This window comes from Meleagris gallopavo, chromosome 5, assembly GCF_905368555.1.
Source record: "Meleagris gallopavo chromosome 5, MGAL_WU_HG_1.1, whole genome shotgun sequence".
Classification (NCBI taxonomy): Eukaryota; Metazoa; Chordata; class Aves; order Galliformes; family Phasianidae; genus Meleagris; species Meleagris gallopavo.
In genome coordinates, this window is record NC_139408.1 from 29,931,919 (window position 1) to 29,950,629 (window position 18,711).

The 18,711-nt window shown below is 35.4% G+C and overlaps 1 protein-coding gene across 1 annotated transcript in view; it reads right to left on the bottom strand.

Moving 5' to 3' along the window:
- The window catches only part of RYR3 (ryanodine receptor 3), a gene marked incomplete at its 3' end in the record, with an annotated part of 190,716 nt that extends 175,714 nt beyond the window's left edge, over positions 1-15,002 (bottom strand). Inside the window, 1 exon segment of the mRNA NM_001303211.1 lies at positions 14,952-15,002. Within this exon segment, the coding sequence (NP_001290140.1) occupies positions 14,952-15,002 (51 nt within the window).
- Positions 15,003-18,711: the final 3,709 nt, after the last annotated feature.

The window sequence follows — 18,711 nt, forward strand, 5'->3', positions numbered from 1 at the left end:
ATTCTGATTAGCTTTGCCTATCCAGCATATGCATTAGTATCTTCCTTTTTGAATCTGTAAGCTTTTATGTTATCCACTTCTGCCTCTTAAATACTTATTAGGCAACAGTACATTTTCATCACATGTAACTACAAAGGACTGACCTTTATACACAGTCTTATGTCAAATTTTATCTAGTCCTGCATCTGAACACGACACTAACTTGCAATTAAATGTAAAGTCACAACCTGCAGCCACTAATATAATCTCAACTAGTAGTTGCAAGATCCATCAGACAAAGTAACCAGAGTGAACAGCAATTTTTATATGTATTTCTTATAAAGGGCATTGTAAATAATTTTTATAATGGCAGATAGCGACAGGACAAGAGGAAATGGCTTTAAACTGGAGGAGGGTAGATTTAGGAATAAAATCTTTACTGAATTTCTGTTCCAGCTGATACACTGGAACAGGTTGCCCTGTGAGGCTGTTGAAGCTCCCTACCTGGGGGTATTCAAGGCCAGGCTGGATGGAGCTTTGAGCAACCTGGTCTAGTGGGAAGCAGGGGCCTATAGCAGGGAGGTTGGAACTAGATGATCTTATATGTCCCTTCCAACCCAAACCATTCCATGAATCTATGATTCTATGAACACTGCAACAGTAGAAGAAATGCTCTGGGAGAAGCAGGTGTTGCTACTGCTTCAGACTGATATTTTCAGACAGTATCACATTATCTAACATTGTCATAGGCAGCATTTCTCAAATACAGTAACTCGCCATCCTGTGTATATTCAAAATGCTTAAAACTCATCAGTCAAAACACTATCTTTGTAGTTATGAAAAACATTAGTATAAAAACGTACAGAAACAAAGATCATTTCAAGAAACTAAACAAAGGTCAGTCATATGTGCCAAGAACTCTAACACTGCCACCAAAACAAACAGCACCTGGAAAATGACTTGATGTGATGGATTAATTCACGTACTGCCAAAGCTCACTACTTTTGCTATATTGTATAATGCTCATTTCTCAGTAAGGAATTACTGTGATTTTACCCCTGCCCTCTAGAGCAGCTCTTGAAGAATAGCTCAATGACTTCCAGTTTACTGTCAGAACACCTGGCTCAAGAAACAATAGGAGAAAAAAACAGTACAGAGAACCTTGTATGTTAATCCTGTCTAAAGGTAGCTAAGTTATACAGCTGGCTGACAGGGTGTTTCCCTGTGGTTTCCCCAGGGTGCTGAAGATTCTTCTAGGGATGCTCACAAAAAGTTGGATATTTTCAGGAAGTAGCTTAAGGCTGGGATAATTTTCTATCAGCTTCCATGACATGTCTGAATTCTGTTACTACTAGTCAGTTTCTTTAAACTAGCGATAAAAACGGATGTGAAAGATAGAAGAAAAATGTATTAAGATAAAGCTAGTTTACAAGAACATGACAGAGCTGTACCATCACACATTTCATTTTTAAGCAGCACTAGAACAATTCTCCTGACATAACAAATTACCTATAACAAAACATCACTATAATCTAGCAATTTTTTTTTTTTTTTAAGAATTTTTCCCTCTATTTTCTATGTTGTGGTGAACAAATATCACACTTCAGAATTCTGCAATTTATGATTCTAGATGATCTTCATATTGGCCAGGATTGAAAAGGTCATATTACCACTCTAATTGACAAGTTAAGCCTTATATATGAGGCCTTATTTAGTCAATGATGTTATTTAAGCCTAAGGTCAATCGTGAGAGATGACGACTTGGGAAGATCCCTAGCAAATAAAAATAGATGAGTCTTTCTAACAAAAACAAACTCTTGTTGTGAAATAAAAACGACATGCTCAGGATGAATCTAGAATATTCCATACCAGTAAGCTTCCTGATTTGGAAATTAATCACAGAGAGATGACACTCCTTGATTCAACTATTCTCAGAGTGAATTTTTTCCCCCACCAGTAACAAGGCACCAATGGATAGAACTTTACAGTTTGTTGTTTGTTCAGTAACATGACAAAAACTACACTGGTTAGCAGTAAAGGACCATCTTCAATAATTTATCTGCAGTTAGGCTAGCTAACCCATTCATCAAATCCTGGCATTTCAAAACAAAAATGAACAAAAGCCTGAGTAAGAAAAGCCTTTTCTCTCTCTTCTGATAGAGTACTCCCCAATGAGGAAAAATATGAATATTTATCACCTCAATTTAAACTTCCCACTGAGGAAGGCATTTTGATAATCTCCTTGCAAACTACATTTGCAATCTCACTGCATAACAACTCAGAGAACTGAAATAACAGGTGGGAGAAATACTGTACACATCAATGATGAAGAAAATAACCTCACATTCTATACTTCTCTCTGGAAACAGCATTATATACATTTCCATGAAAATAACTAGTTAGTGTTTCATCCTATAGTAAGCACTTCTCTTCTAAAACAAAAATTTAAATTGACATGCTTCTAATTACAGAAGTTTTTAAAAAATGCTATTATACTTAATTCCATTTTGTATGTACAAAGAAAATATTTCTGTTCCCATGTTCATAAAATTCAAATTACTTTTTAAAATTTTATATACATTAAGAAAATACACCAGCATCTTTACTAAGGTAAAAAAAGAAAAGCATAAGGAAAAAAAGATTTTATGGTCTTGAATTGACATAAATTCAAAGGTAATCATATTATCCAAATATTCTAAATTCACATCAACTAGCACAGTATGAGACGCAACATCACTTAATTTTACAGGTTGCAGAATTTTGGATACCCGCGTATCACAGTCTTGGTAAGGAACCTATTCCTAATACCAACCTGACCCTCTTCTGACACATCTCCCTACTGTACCTTCAGGTCCTGTTGCTGTCACCAGGGAGATCAGCACTTGCCCTTGTACTCCATAGGCAGTAATGAGGTCACCTCACCCTCAGCCTTCTGTTCTGTAAGCTGAACAAACCGAGTATCTTTAACTGTTCCTTGTAAGTCACATCATCACCTAGTTGTATTCATGCCCTTCTTTGGACATTGCCTAGTATTTTTATACCCTCTTATACTGCGGAGCCCCAAACCACACACAATGCTTGAGGTGAGGCTGCACCAACACTGAGCATAGTGGAATAATTATTTATTTTGATCAGTTAACTATACTGCACTTAATCCAGGATGCTGCAGGTCCTTTTGTCTGCCAAGGCATACTGATGACTCATTGAGCTTTCCATCACTTCAAATGCCCAGATCTCTTTCTGCAGGGCTGCACTGCAGCCACTCATCCCACAGACTAAACATACATCCAAGATTACACCATCCCAAATATAAAATCCTGCATTGCTCTTGGTAAATTTCATACTTTGTGATTGCCCAAGGCTAGTACTCAGTAATCAAGCACACAGTTATTTCACCCACGTAGGAAGGTTTTAACTTAGAGTAGAGCCAACTAAAAATTTTACCTAAGACAGTCACAAAAGATCCACTACAGTAAGTAGAGAAAACTGCTGAGTGATTCAGCCATCAAAAGTGCGCGTCACCAGTCAATTCACATAATATGATTTATATAAGATTTCCTAAACTACTTTCACATGAGGAAATAATACAATCAAAATAAAGATAATAAGAGCTGAATACCACATTATTTGGATAAGACTATTTTTAAGAGATCTGCAAAACCTAAGTAAGCAAGCAAAGAGATTACAGAGACAAATTCAGTCTACAGCAAATCAGAAATCTTACAGGAAAGGTTTAGGGTTTGCAAATTTTAAAGTTAATTTTTCTTCTACACGTTTAAAAAAATCTTGTTCCTGATTAATCCTAATGTATGTGATTAACACATACAAAATAAAGGAAAAAATATAAAGTTCTAAGCGAAGTCTTGGAATATATTTTTAATGTAATCATTACTTACTTCCACTGATAGTGACTGATCAGGAAGCCACAACTTATTAATCCTTATTAGTACTTTTTTCCAGTTATAGTGAGTATTTAATACAGTCTACATACCTATGGTATAAAAAAGAAAAAATGTAGACATATCACGCATAGACTAATGTCTCCTAAACTCTACTCTTCATAATTTTGACTACATGGAAACTAGAAAATCTATTGATTTTCGTGTTTTAGAAAATGCCACCAAAACAGGCACATATTGTAGTAGAAAGTTTAACTAGAATTTGGAACATAATACTGCCAGTGATTTGGAAAGATGTTTTAATTTTTTTAATTGTTGTTTTAAAATCAAAACTTAGCAAGTGTACCAACAGTTCTACACATCAAACATTTTCCGAATTCTACAAATTACTGATATTAAATACCTTTAATATGCACCAAGTACATGTGCATTCTGGGAATTTTCCATGTAAAGAGATTATGACACAGTACGATGAACTTCAGAGGGAGTCTTGGGAGATGGAAGTCATTTGGCCTTAAGCATTTTAGTGAACCACCTAAGGCATTTTAATTTGTATTCTAAGCGTGATGTTCCTTGTACTCCCTTTTGGATATGATACTGCTGGTGCAATTTGAAAGCACATTAAATCTTCAATGGTTTAAATTAGTTCTGCAGCTGCTGCTGAACAGCTGGTTGAAGTCTGAGTTAAGTTCTATTGTTTGTACAAGTAATTAATAAAGGATTTTATTTAGGTTGATTCCCTTGTGCTTTCTTTTCTTTACATTATTGACAAGAATTCACATTGTTACATTTGGGTCAAAGGATGTTGATATTCTGGTGTTGGTGAAGCTACCTGAATCCTAAAGTAACCAGAATACTCAAGACTGAAAGAGATGTTTGTTGTGAGCTAAAAACAGCCCAGGCTTGTACTGACTACTCATCTTACTGAGGAACCAGCACTTGCTTAGTTGTATAAAAACCCAGTAGAAGGAAGAAATCTGATATTACTACTGAATCTTTCAACGTATTCTGCTGTTTAAGCTGCCTCTCCTCACAATACACCAGAAGAATGAACAGGAAAAAGAGGTAACCTGATCAACAGACTGATCACCAACTCCCATTCACATCTAAGCCAAATCTGGCAAGACAGTGTTGACCAATAGCAGGCGCACAACTGCTGATAAACTCTTATGAGTATGTATCATACTGCAGGTGAGACGCTACGGAATAGAAACATTTTTTTCCTGTAGACTTTTGTAATTCCTATGCATGTATCAATTTTGAATTACTTTAGACACACTAGAAGGATACTACAAATTTGCTAATTACATTTTTTAACATTCCTGGAAACTGTTTTTTCTAAAATTACAGTAGTTACCCAAGCAAAGTGAAAAAATGGCTTTTTTTTTTTTTTTTTTTTTTTAAGATGTGGTCATTCTTTTAAACATCTTACATGATTTTAAGCCTTCCAACACCAAAACTGCTACATTCTACATTACGAGGAGCAAATACTTACCACTTCTGAGTTTTGAAGTTTTTTGGAGGGAAAGAGGTAAGAAAGAAGAAAGGGGGAAGAACGTGCTTTATTATCAGAATGCAATACAAATAAAGAAAAAAGTCCCATCAAAACTTCTACAATTTAAGAAGATATCTTAAGTAATTAAGATCTTATCTTAGTAATTAGAAAAACTACAATTTTTTTCTTACTAAGCAAATATGTTGATGATTCTTTACCGTCACGTCTTAGTAAACATTTGTGCTGTTAGTTGTTTAGAAAAGGCTGTCAAAGTTGTCAGCCATGCAACGTTATCAATTTTCCAGAAAATAACTGCTTTTCTTCTCATTAAAAAATATTAATTCATAAAACTGGAAAACAGTAATCTGTACAGTAATTGATAAACACCTACTCTAGATTTCCAGCTTGTAATGAGGGCAGTTCTAGTCCCCTATCTTTCCCACAAAGATCTCCAAACATACCAATCAGCTTAACCATAGACAAAGATGTACAAAATTGCTTACTCATTCTTCATGCTATAGCAACTATAGAAAAAGTATATCAATAAAAAAGTTATGTTGTTTTGCTAGTGTAAACTGAGGTCTACAGGAATTATGATTTAAGATATTCAAGTTTCTGATACATTTTATCTTACATTGTGCCTTCCAATTTTCCTGGATTTTCTAAGATCATTCCAAGATCATTTGTTGTGCCTACAAGTATCTGTATTTTCCAAAACCTTTCTAACAGGATTAACTAATATGCCTAAGGAATTTTCTGGTAACTCTGTAATTATATTAAAAACAGAATGCTAAAATGAAATCTGTAAATTGAGCAAATGAACCAAAATGTTCATCAAGGCATAATTTAATGTCTCCTGTTTTCTTTCTTTCTTTAAAAAGCATTTTTGTGTCTGTTTTCTTAAACAGAGATGATTGACTGAGGACTGTGCTTACTATGCATCCATAATGCTATGAATACACATTTGGAAAAATACGCATTTTATGAATGAAGTCAAGAAATAACATCTTTAAATGAGCATCCTGTGATTTAATTTAATGTATTCTAAATAACTATGTGCAAAATATATTTTTTCTCTCTACTCTGCCTCTAATGCACCTGGCAGCATTCAGCAGTGTGGTCACAGCACTGTCATGGGAACTGAGAAAGAAACAGCTGGGTTTCAGTATGAATCATACTCAGTCAGTGAGGCAGAGGATTAGGGAAAAAGGCACAGAGATCATGCTATCTACTTGATGCATTTTATAGAACTGTGGGAACCACAGTAGTTCATTACTGATGATACTAACTGCTCCTTCAGAAACAAGGAAGTGGAATTTGAGCAGAAATCAATCCCCACAAAAGCCAACAATGGAACTAGGGGAAAAAGGAAAAATACATCCTTGAAGCATTTTTTGTTTAGGAATATTGCATAGTCACAGGTCCTGCAAAAAATAAAATAAAATAAAATAATAATAATAATTTGCTGATTTTCTGAGGTACAACTTAAGAGTTTCCTTGATTGTAAGAAGTGTTATTTCTGCAGATTAGCTTTATCACTGATATGACAAAGGGGGAAACTGACAGAGGGCTAGACCTAACACAACTACTATTCAGTCTTATAGTTCTTTCGCAACAACAACCTACATGCAGAATGTTCTAACTCATACACTTACCTCTTTTTTAAATAGCAGCTTTTGAATTTAAGCTGAAGAAAGATACAGTAGTAAAGCATGATTCTAATTTATTCTAATTTTATTATAATGTAATGCTATTCTTTAAACATCACAGACTGGGCCAATACAAACAGGCAAAACTGCAGCTCACTCTGTTCCATAAAGTGTAGCAACTCAGTAATGCACACTGGAAAACTAGAAAGAAGGCATGTGCGTAAGTTCAATGCATATAGCTAGTAGGGGAAAAAATTGTTACTGATATGAGGAAAACTTTCAGTTGTCAGAATTAAAAAGGAAAAGAAGAAGGATGTATGTTTAATTGCTGTGGCTTTAGATTTTAGATCTTCACACAGAATGCAATACACAGTGTTGTATGATGCATCTCTGCTTTATTTCCTTATAGAAAAAAAATCACCTAGATTTACAGTAAATTGTATAGATCCATACTAAAAAATTCTAAGATAGGTACCAAGGAAACAAACAAAATGCATCTGCTATATCCAACCTGACATATTAACACCTTTAAAAATGTGCCCTGAACTCATCTACATTTCATTTGATAGAGACGAAAGCTGATTCCTCTCTGACTGTTCATGACAGAAGTCCTCACTTGTTACATCTTCCAAAAACACATTTGCCTTTTCTCCTTTCTGTCCTCCCCTATATTCTTAGATAAACTATCAATTGCAATTTCATTTTTCCAGAATATTTATTTAATATTTTTTCACCCCTCATCACTCCAGTAGATCTATTTTACAATTGTTGCTGGAATTAGAATGCAAAAACTACCACCTAGCAGCATAGTGGATATCATCTTTCTGCCCTCTTATATTTCCATTTGTCTTTCTCTGCTATTTTATTTTAATGGGAAGATCTGGGAGCAAGGAGATTAACTTTTTTTTCCTATATTTGTACCAAAATCTTGGAACAAACCTCAAGCCATAAAATTTCAAATGTTAATTAGATTTCAAACAACTTTCATCATATTAAACTTATCAAACTACTTCAGAAATGTGTTTCAATTTATATCCAAACATGGTGCAGTTTCCCCAGAGAACTGTTCCTTGCCTGGAGCCTGAAACATCTGCTTAAATGAGATGATTTCACCCCCAAAAAAGTGATTAAATGCTACAAATGAATTGAATAGCTCTGATATAGATATCAAGCTAGTATGTCCATAGCTAAAACCAGACATATATATCTATATATCTTCATCTCTATATCATGAAGGCATGAGTGTCATGTTTATACTATCACAGAGATTTTGCTTCAGATTTTGCCTTACAAAGGGGCTGCAACATGGCAGATCTTGTATTTATATTTAAGCAAAAATAATTACTCGCAGTGTTACTACAGCATATGATGAACAATGTCAGCATTGGCAAAATCTATCACGTTATCAATCTCAGTCGTGAAGTATTACCAGATATTTGGCAAGGAAATAGCAAGTGAAGAATAAAGGAACAGTAGTAACAGTTTTGCAGAGAGTGACAAACTGGGCAAAGTTAATCATACTGTTGAGAACACACAGGAAGTAAAAGCAAAATTTCAATAGTACAGCAACACTACTTGCAAAGAAGGATGCTACAACTTAACTCATGTTAAATTTCTATGATATATATGATTTCTATTGTAGAAATTGAAGAACAGTAAGGCAAAAAGCGTAATTGTAAGTAGCAATACCTGTAATAGACTATAGTTCAAGAAGCAAAAATGAGGTAATTGAAATACCTTGCTTTAAAAAAAAGTGGAAGAGACATATAGAAAGTTAGTTATTTGTCGTTCTTATAGTATACACTGTTGTATAGTTGTTAAAAAATTCTGGCAATACAAATTACAGTGGGAATATTTAATGTACAGAGATAAACAGATATATTAACATTGAATTCAAAAAGTCATTAAAGCTCTTAATACACATCTGATCTTAGAAGCAACTGAAGATTTATCCAAGATTACTCTTTCATTCATTTTACCCTTTGTTGTAATAGGAAGTGAGTAAAAGATAACAACTGTATCATGAAATGCATTGCAGTGACATCAGACAAATGTCCTAATTAATTTGAATACAATACCATAGAATACATTCAGCTGTTTAAGTAGGATGTAGAACCACTGCCTGATCCACCAAAGAGACTTTGGGAAAATGTCATTAATTTGATCTTAAAGTATTCTCAGCCTTTGTTAGATTCTATTTTGCTCATATATAAACATAATAATAAGTAATTCAGAGAACAATTTCCATATTTTCCCAGTATTTAATTAACTACTGAAACAAATTTCTCACTAGAAGGATCCTCCATTACTGTTTGACACATGGACATTTGTCCAATGTACTTCTTTTCAAGTATTAATCTAGTGAGCATTACCAAATCAAGCCACAGAGATTTGTGCTACAGATCTCAAAAAGGATATCAGTATGCAGGTGACCCTCTTTATAGCCTAACTGTTATGTTGGACTGTTAAAGATGAACTATTGTAATGCTTCCATTTCACACGTTCTTTGTTTTGTCAATACGGATACATCATTAGGTACACAGATCTGATTAAAACAACATGTGTTGAGAGTATTTAAATAAGAACTGTTTATGTGCTGCATTAATTTTAGGTAAACAGAAATAAAACCCCTAAAGTAAGAAGACATGATATATTATCACTTTTTATATTTATATTTGGCAACAATGAAAATGATTGAAAAAACCTTAATTTGTATCATTCCAGGCAGTTCATATTGTAAGATTAACTTAAGTAAGAATAACTTCCCATCTCATCTACAACATCTGCACAGCAGATAACCTCACTTTCAAGCAATGTAAATAAGAAAATCACAGAATGACAGGGGTTGGAAAGGGCCTCAATAGATCATCCAGTCTAACTCCCCTGCTAAAGCAGGTACCCTACAATATGTTGTACAGATAGGCTTCCAGATGAGTCTTGAATACCTCCATAGAAGGAGACTCCACAACCTCTCTGGGCAACCTGTTCCAGTGCTCTGCCAACCCTTACCACAAAGAAGTTCCTGTGCATCTTTGTATGGAACCTCCTTCATTCAAGTTTCAGACCATTGCTCCTTGTTCTATTGCTACACACCACTAAGAAGAGCCTGGCCTCATCCATTTGCCCCTCTCCTCCCTCTATATATTTATAAACTTTTATCAGATCCCCCTCTCAGTCTTCTTTTCCCAAGGTTGAACAGATTCAAGTTACTCAGCTTGTCCTCATACAGAAGATACTCCAGGCCCTTTATCACCTTTGTAGTCTTCTGCTGACTCTTACAAGATCCCTGCCTTTTTCAAACTGAGTCCATAACTGGACACAGTATTCTAAATGTGGCTTCACCAGGGCAGGATAGAGGAGGAGGAGGATCACCTCCCTCCATCTTCTCTTTTTAATGTACCTCACTCTTTTTAATGTACCCCAGGATACCATTGGCCTTCTTGGACAAAAGGGCTCACTGCTGGCTCATGGCCAACCTGCTGTCCACCAGAACACCCAAGTTCTTCTCAGAGATCCTCTACATCAAATCTTTCACTAACTGATGCATGCAGTTACTCTTCCCCAGGTGCAAGACTCTACACTTGCTCTTGTTAAACCTTATCAGGTTTTTCCCTGCCCAACTCTTCAGTCTGTCCAAGTCTTGAATGGTAGCAGTGCATTCTGGTGTGTCAGCCACTCATCCCAGCTTAATTTCATCAGCAAACTCGCTGAGGTTGGATTCTATCCTTTCATACAGACTTTGATGAAGATGTAGAACAAGACCGGACCCAGTACAGACCCCTAGGGAACACTACTAGTTACTAACTAGTTAGTTAGGCCTCCAACCAGTGTCTGTGCTGCTGATGACCACCCTCTGAGCTCTGCCACTTAGCCTTGTCAATCCACTTCAATGTCACTCATCTATCCCACACTTTCTAAGTTTCATAGCAAGGTTGTTAGAGATGGTGCCAAACGCCTTGCTGAAATTAATGTACACAACATCCACTGCTCTCCTCCCACCTACCCAGCCAGTGATAACATCACAGAAGGTTACCAGGTTGGTCAAGCATGATTTCCCCTTGGCAAATTCATGCGGACTACTCCTGATAACCTTCTGTTCCAATTGCTTGAAGAGAGTAATATAATAATAAATAAATGCATTCACATATAAATGTGTATAAGGCATCCAATTATCTGAAGTCTGAGAAATGACAACATCTAAATGATTAAAAATATAACTGAAATAAAAAAATCTATAAACTTTTTATGTAAATCTATGTAAATAGACTAGATCTTGAAAAAAATTTAATTCAAATATTCTATTTTAGGTCTTCATAAAAACAGTATTCTGCTATGTAATTATAGCAGATAACTTCTCACAGTCTATGACAGAAAATCTCACATTCCTTTCCATAAACATTTGTATGACTGGATGCATTTATCAAAATGTTTTAAATTAGGTCATTGAGATAAGCTGTTAAAGAAGTAAGAGTCCAGGAAGACAGAAGTGTACAGGCTTCTTTCACTCAGAGATATGAACAATTTATACAAAGAGTCAGGCACATACAAGTGCAAACAAAAGGGTATATATACACACACCAACACCCTGTTCAAATCTGTGGAAAGCAAGATACAGCTTTGATCAACATGCTATGAGGCATCTCAAAAAAATTATTCATTTGTATTAAAAAAAGTAGAAAAATGAAATAGGAAAATAGAAATACAGTGGATTTCGGGAAAATAGCAAAGCAATACATCTACTAATCAATTTTATCACCACAGTTCAGACCCTAACTTTGGCAGGTTTCATTGCAAGTATATTTAAATTGCTCCTATACTTCGAGAGTAGGGCACCTTCACTGATCCTTTCTGTTGGCAAGTAACTACGCAGGTATTTCTGATGGATGAACACAAAAGCCATCTATTCAAAGGCATCACTTCATATTTGATTCATTTGGCAGCAGTGGGAATGACAAAGAACTTGAAAACAGTTTCCAAAGTGGAAAGGACACTGTCAGGTTATCACAGCAGTAAAGTCCCTAGTAAGAAAGTAAAGGCTCAAATGAGAATGCTCTACAGTCACTCACACATGTTACCAAGGATCACAATGTTTTTTTCCACATATTTTCCAGACATTATTATCAAAACAGATCAAAACAGCACTGGTTAACATACCTATTATCACAAACACTGCCGAAATGTTACCTTCATAAGTTTCTAACGCATTCATAGTTTAGGAAGGAGCAACAAAAAGTAAAGGAAAGTCACCTAAAAGACAAATGTTACAAAGGTAACATACTGAGAAATGTCAGTATTGCATACTACGCACAAGTATTAAGTGCTTTGTCCTTAACATTTGTGCCCTTACTTTTATGACACACAAGTATGCTCAAATACGCTTAATATCCAGTCAAATGCAGACAAAAGCCACCAACTAAAAACTAGAGAAACAATTCCAAGCCTTTTTACAGAAAGAAAAGAAAAAAAGATTTCAGAACAAAAGCAATAAGGTAGTGGGATAAGGAAAAAAATTGCGTTCATACTTATATTCTTCCTGAGCTGATAAGTTGAAAAACAAAAAAGAGGAAAGGAAATTAACAATGTATTAGCAGTATATTATTTTAAGTAATACCAGCACACAACACACGTTACACAAGAAGTAGGACTGAATTGAATACTAAATAAACACTAATACTATGACAACGGAAGTGTTCCTGTCCTCTCCCCTGGAATTAGTTCTCAAGTTCATTATCATTCTCATTGCTGACAAATTAATCAAATAAGAGGAATGTCTTGCAGCAGAAAGTGATAGGGAATAGCTTGCTGTCAAAATTTATTAATATGCCCACAAACTCACTGCTCCCTAGAAATGAATACAAGTGTCATGTTAAGAGTTAATCTTCTGCTCTATTAAAAAAAAAAAAAAAAAAAAAAGACCATGGTATTTTTAGGATCAAGAGTGATTTAATCTTCTGTTATACCTCACCATGACAGAGTTTTCTCTGAGAGCAGTGCGTTCCTTGTAACACTCGAGAGCACTTCTTCCTAAAGTCTCAAAACTAAAAGAATTGGAATGTCAATGATTTCCAAAGAAGACTCAGCTATGCAAGTACGGGAAATATTCATTAGCAATTCAAATTCCCAGAAATATTTTAATCTGCAGAAGTTCCTGATCAATCAGTAATGACCCTGGAAGAATTCTAAACAGTTTCTGTACTTCAAGTTTGCATGTACACACATGGCATCAATAAAAGCTGTAAGTAATAAGTACTGAAAACTTACATTGCTGAGGCAGTAAGAAAGGAATAATTTATTGTTGTGAAATGATGAGTGATCCTTTGTTTATGAAGGTGAAGCTTGAGATAAGGCAACAGTAACTGATATGGCTATTCACAGAAAAGAGGCTGGGGCTCTCCAAAGTAGAAATCCAGACCGCTACTTCCTTTCATCAAGTAAAATAAGCATTATTGCATAGCCTCACTTGCTGCTTATTTATTTATTCTTAATCTCTATTTAGCACTTTGTCTGTTGGACAAAAGCACAATAGAGTTCTGCCAGCATAACAATGGGTTACAGCAGCATTAATTGCCATCTCATGCAGTGCACAGGCTATCCACCAACAGACAAAGTTGTCTCCCCTCATCATATGAAAGACTTCAGTTAAGGGAACATCCTAAGAAGTGAAAGGATAAAAGATATTCATTTAAAGCTCCAGCCTCAGATAAAGGCACCATCTCCTACAAGCACAGTAATCTACTAGGCTACATAACACAGGTACTTCTTTAAAAAGTGAAGTCAGGGGGAAGGATGTTGGATAAGATTCTACATGTGATTATTCATCTCCTCTCACACTGGAATTCTCATAGGCTTACAAGTGCAAATGACATTTTATCACACCTGAACAATTTGTATAAACAGCACCAACTATCACCACTCTCCAACCTTTTATTGCCAGAAAAAATTTTTCCCAGCCTCCTAGAAATTAGGCTTGCAATCTCTTATTTTGGGCACTTAAGATGTTTTATTTTAGAATCTTACCAATTTGAAGTTATATCAACTCTAGGGGAGTGTTTCTGGAACATTACTCATGATGAATGTGAAGGTAGTATGGAAAGAGAAGGGAATACGCATATCATTTTTTTTTCATGTTAGTTACACAACAAAACACTCTTAGTCATGCAAGGTAAACATAATGAATGAAACAAGATGATATATGAAAGGGACATTATCTTCTTTCTACACATTAATGTATGAACACTACTTGCTTATAAGTCCAAATTGGTTGTCATACTAGAATTGTGTAAAGCCTTAGGAAAGAATGGTGTGAGGTTTCTTTTTAGAAAATTACACTGAGTGAAAGGTATTTCACTAATTAACACCCCTTCCCAAATAAATCCTTATGCCGTCTTAAAATAAGCCTCTTTTAAGCAGAGAAAAGATCCCAGAATATTTGCAGAGCCCTGACTTTGACATCTGTTGGTATTCCCTATGCACAAATGTGCTTCTGTGTGCATGTTTATTGGAAGAGGTCATCAAGGGCTTGCTTGGATTATTCATCATTTTCAGGCTCTCCTATTTGCAAAGCTTCTGTTAATGTCAGTGAAATCTAACCTAGACAGAAGTTTCAGAGGTCAGATATTTGGCATGCTGCATTTAGAAACCCAAGTACAAAGTTGACAAGGATGCTTCAGACATAGGGAATTACAGCGGAAATAGGTCTCCCTATGCCTAACTGGCTATTGAGCAGATTCAAGGAAGAACACACTGAGATTGCCTGATGTTATTAAAGCCTGTATTTTTGCTTTTTTTTCCCCCACTGACTAAATCAATTTTTCAATTTGGCAAAGCCCAGAACAGAAAAAAACCCACTATTTTTAATACAGCAGAAAAGGAATAAGACACAAGACATAAAATCACATACTACATGACCAATAAAAAGCAGATACTTACAGTTCGTAGGAACTGTATTTCATCTTCTCCTCCTTCACCCCCTTCAGCCATGGCTCTTGAGGAGGCAGCTCTGCTAAGACTCTGATCGCCTCCACCGGCAGCTCTCTGCGCTCAGTACAGCTCCTCTTCTCCTATCAGTATTAGCATATAGCTAATCCACAGCCATATAGGGAGCTCAGCAAACTCCACTGCACTGCAGACTGTCAGTCAACCCCCTCACTGCCAGAACCAACTGTGCTGCTTTTCCAGCTCATAGCAAGCAATTCCTTTCCTTTTCTCTCTTAACTCTCTACCCTAGAGGCAAATACATATATAAATAAATAAATACCCTATTGTTAAGGTATTGCAGGAAGCACTGAATGGATGTTTAGCTCGTGGTCGTTTGATTTATTTTTTATTTCCCATACAATTCAGACATAACAGCAATAATGCTGAACTGTTAATGAAAGCAGAGCTTACACTTCCATTTTCACAGACTAGGATACCCAATTCTGCACTGAAATGTATCAAATTTGGCAACTCAGGTTTTTTTTGTTTGTTTGTTTGTTTTTTTTTTACTGATTTGTGCGGCAGAAAGATGCAAATCATCATAGGACATGCTGATTTTACAAGCTGATTTTGACAGCAGATGTTTTCAGCTTGCTTGCAATAACCACCTTTTTTTCTTCTTCTCTGCATAAGCAGCTGCAAATCTGATTTCTAAAATGACTCAATGATCTGAACCTACTCTGTGTAGTTATTTTTGCTATCTTTTTAGATAGCATTTAGATAAATATCCTATGGACCACAAAGATTTTATTTGTAGCATTTCAAAACTGCATGTAAATATGCATAGAAGATGGTGTAAATTCAGTTCAAAACCTATCCAGCACACATGTTAAAATGCCACTTGAAATAACTGTTATCCATTATTTAACTTGACTTTAATTTGTTACTAATGAAAATGGTTCAACATTAGTAAATCAGCAAGGGGGGAAAAGCACATAGCAGTACCAAATATACTAGAGTAAAGGGAGGAAAAGAGAAAGGAAGCATGGAAACAGGAGATAAGAGTATTAATCTAGCCAGCCAATTCAGTATATGATCTTACATTTCATGACAGGATTGCAAACACAGCCTACTCACACATTCCGTACCCAAAATTTGTGACGTCTATATTTGAAATCAGTATGTGCTTTTGCAAAGAATATTGCATGCACGCAATCCTCTTCTGAGTAACATCATGGTTTTGTTTTACAAATGAAAAACTGAGGCATTAAGGTACTGGGAGAATAACTTGGCAAAAGACAAAAGTTTCACAGCAGAAAAATGGACGTAGGTAACAGTTTATCCACAAACAAATACACTCACATGCAACTGTCCTTCAGACACGGGACCCAGAACACATTGCCCCTACCACCAAAAATACTACTGTGATTTTTCCCTAATAAAAATTAACGTAGACACAAGCTAAACCACAAGATGCTCAACAGTTTATCTTCTTCAACAGGCAAAACACTTTGAAAAATGTTTCACTCTCTCTCACCACCCTGAGAAACCCTGTCAAAAAATAATGATGATCACATTACTTGGCAACAGAAACAACTCCAAAGCTTCCATGTGACACAGCAAGTCAGGCCAGCCAAAGCCCTGGCAGTCCATCTCTTCCTCCGCCCCATCATTTTTTTTTTCTGCTGTAAGCACACAACTCATAGTTTTGTGCAAGTCAGGGGCAGTGTGGCAGAAAAATATTTTTCAAAAGATATGTGTCAGAAAACCGATTTGGTTGCTGCCCTGAATGTTTCTGTTGTGTTGTGTTGTTTTTTTTTTTTCTTTTAGATTCCAGTTGCTGTTGAATTACTGTTTTCTCCTCTTTCCTCATAAACAAAAAGGGCAAAACTCAAGAGATCCTCTAAAGACTAATTATATAGTTACCCCCAAAAATTCATCTGAAGTCTACAGAAAACTTCCTAAAGCCAAAGCAAGCCACTAGCCACTTCAGCCTATAGTGAAAAACAGATTAGGTAGAGAGGGGTCTACTTACCCAAATATTTACACGGATTTGATACATGTATCACATAGCACAGTCCACATATGTAAGGAGAGCTTTTCAGTGAAGCCTTAAGGAAACACTTTGTAAGGCATGCTACTTCTCTTCAAAAGATTATAAACAAGGAAAACTCAACATATTGAGAAAATAAGTGCTAGTCAGAAGATTCATTGCAAATGTTCACACACACACACAAAAGTGTTCCTTCACAAGTAGAAATCAACTTAATTCAATACATCTGCTGATGAAGTTTGATTTTATTTACCAGAGTAAGACTTTCAGAGAGAAAATTCTGAACATGCAGAGCTGAGATTAATCTACCTGAATCAAGCTCAAAGGAGAAAATATGTAACTTTTGAAGTGTTTTTCTCTATATCTTAGTATTCTGTCCAAAATGGTTCCTATGAAACTTTGATATACTTCTAAAGTAAAATATTACTATCTTTACATCAGGTAAAATAAATACCTATGTCTGGAAGTTCTAATAACATAGCTACAGAGGTTAATGTATTTATTTAAGTACATACATCAACATGCTAGGATCTCACTTTGTATTTCTAAACAAAAGACAAAGCATATGAAAAAAAAGGAATGCTAAGAATACCTCTAGCACTGTAATATGTAGAGGATATATCAGATATCTGAAATCTTGGCTCATGTCAAAATTGATCTGCAGGTTTTTCTTTTTGTAAGTACTTTTTTTTTTTTTTTTTTTTTTTTCCTCCACTTGGTACTTAGTTTCAGAAAGCAGCCTGTGCATTCTTTTGGGAAATAATTACTTGACCCAGAAAACAAAATATTTCAACTAGATTTTTTTTTTTTTTAAATCATCAGATAAATTGCAAAGCTATTTAATAGCTCTTTTATTTCTTAGGACTTTATTCTGCTTGGTGCTATGCCTACACCTTTAACAAGCAAAATATTTAACTGCTACAGCTTAATGAAATATACATCTTCTCAAGACATAACTGTGTTTTTTTCCAGGATTTCCCCATTGTTCTGTGATTGAGATTTGGCTGTCTGTGGATCTACATCTAATCAGAAGTCTTATTTACATGACGTATAATGCTTCACATTTTCAACTTCCTAATACCAACCTGTCTGTAAAAACCTGTATATAAAAGAGGGGGAAAAAAGAAAAGAAAAAAAAAGAAAAAAAAAAAGAATTGATTAACAGAAGTCATGGCAGAAAGAAAATTATTTCAGGCCACTGCAGTAAATCAATCCAAAAGGGTTACACATCACACACAGCATGTAGATATACAGTGACTCTGCGTTATTGGAGATGGCTGTGAGGTGGAGTATTCCACCAAGAAAGCTGCAAAGGTCAAACAAACTGAGTTGGAATCATTATGTATTTTATGATAACATATTTGTGTTGATCATTTTTAAACCTGTACATCAGTACTTTTGATGCTGAACACATCATTCTGGACACTTTCTTGCACTTTAAAGTTGTCAAAAATAACTCATCTACGAAGTTGAAAGGAACAAGACAATTTAAGAGAAAGCTGTTTTCTGTTTTCAGCACAAGCATACTGTCTCCTTATTTTATAACACATGGAAGTTCCTTCTTCTTACATTCAAGCTAACTCTTCACATGAGTTCCTGACTTTAAGTTAACTTTTGGCAGAATTCATTGTTGCTGCCACCAAACAATTCAATGTTTGAAACTTTTACAGCAGCAGTAGCCTGGCAACACAAAAGTTTATAAAAGAGCAAACAACCTTC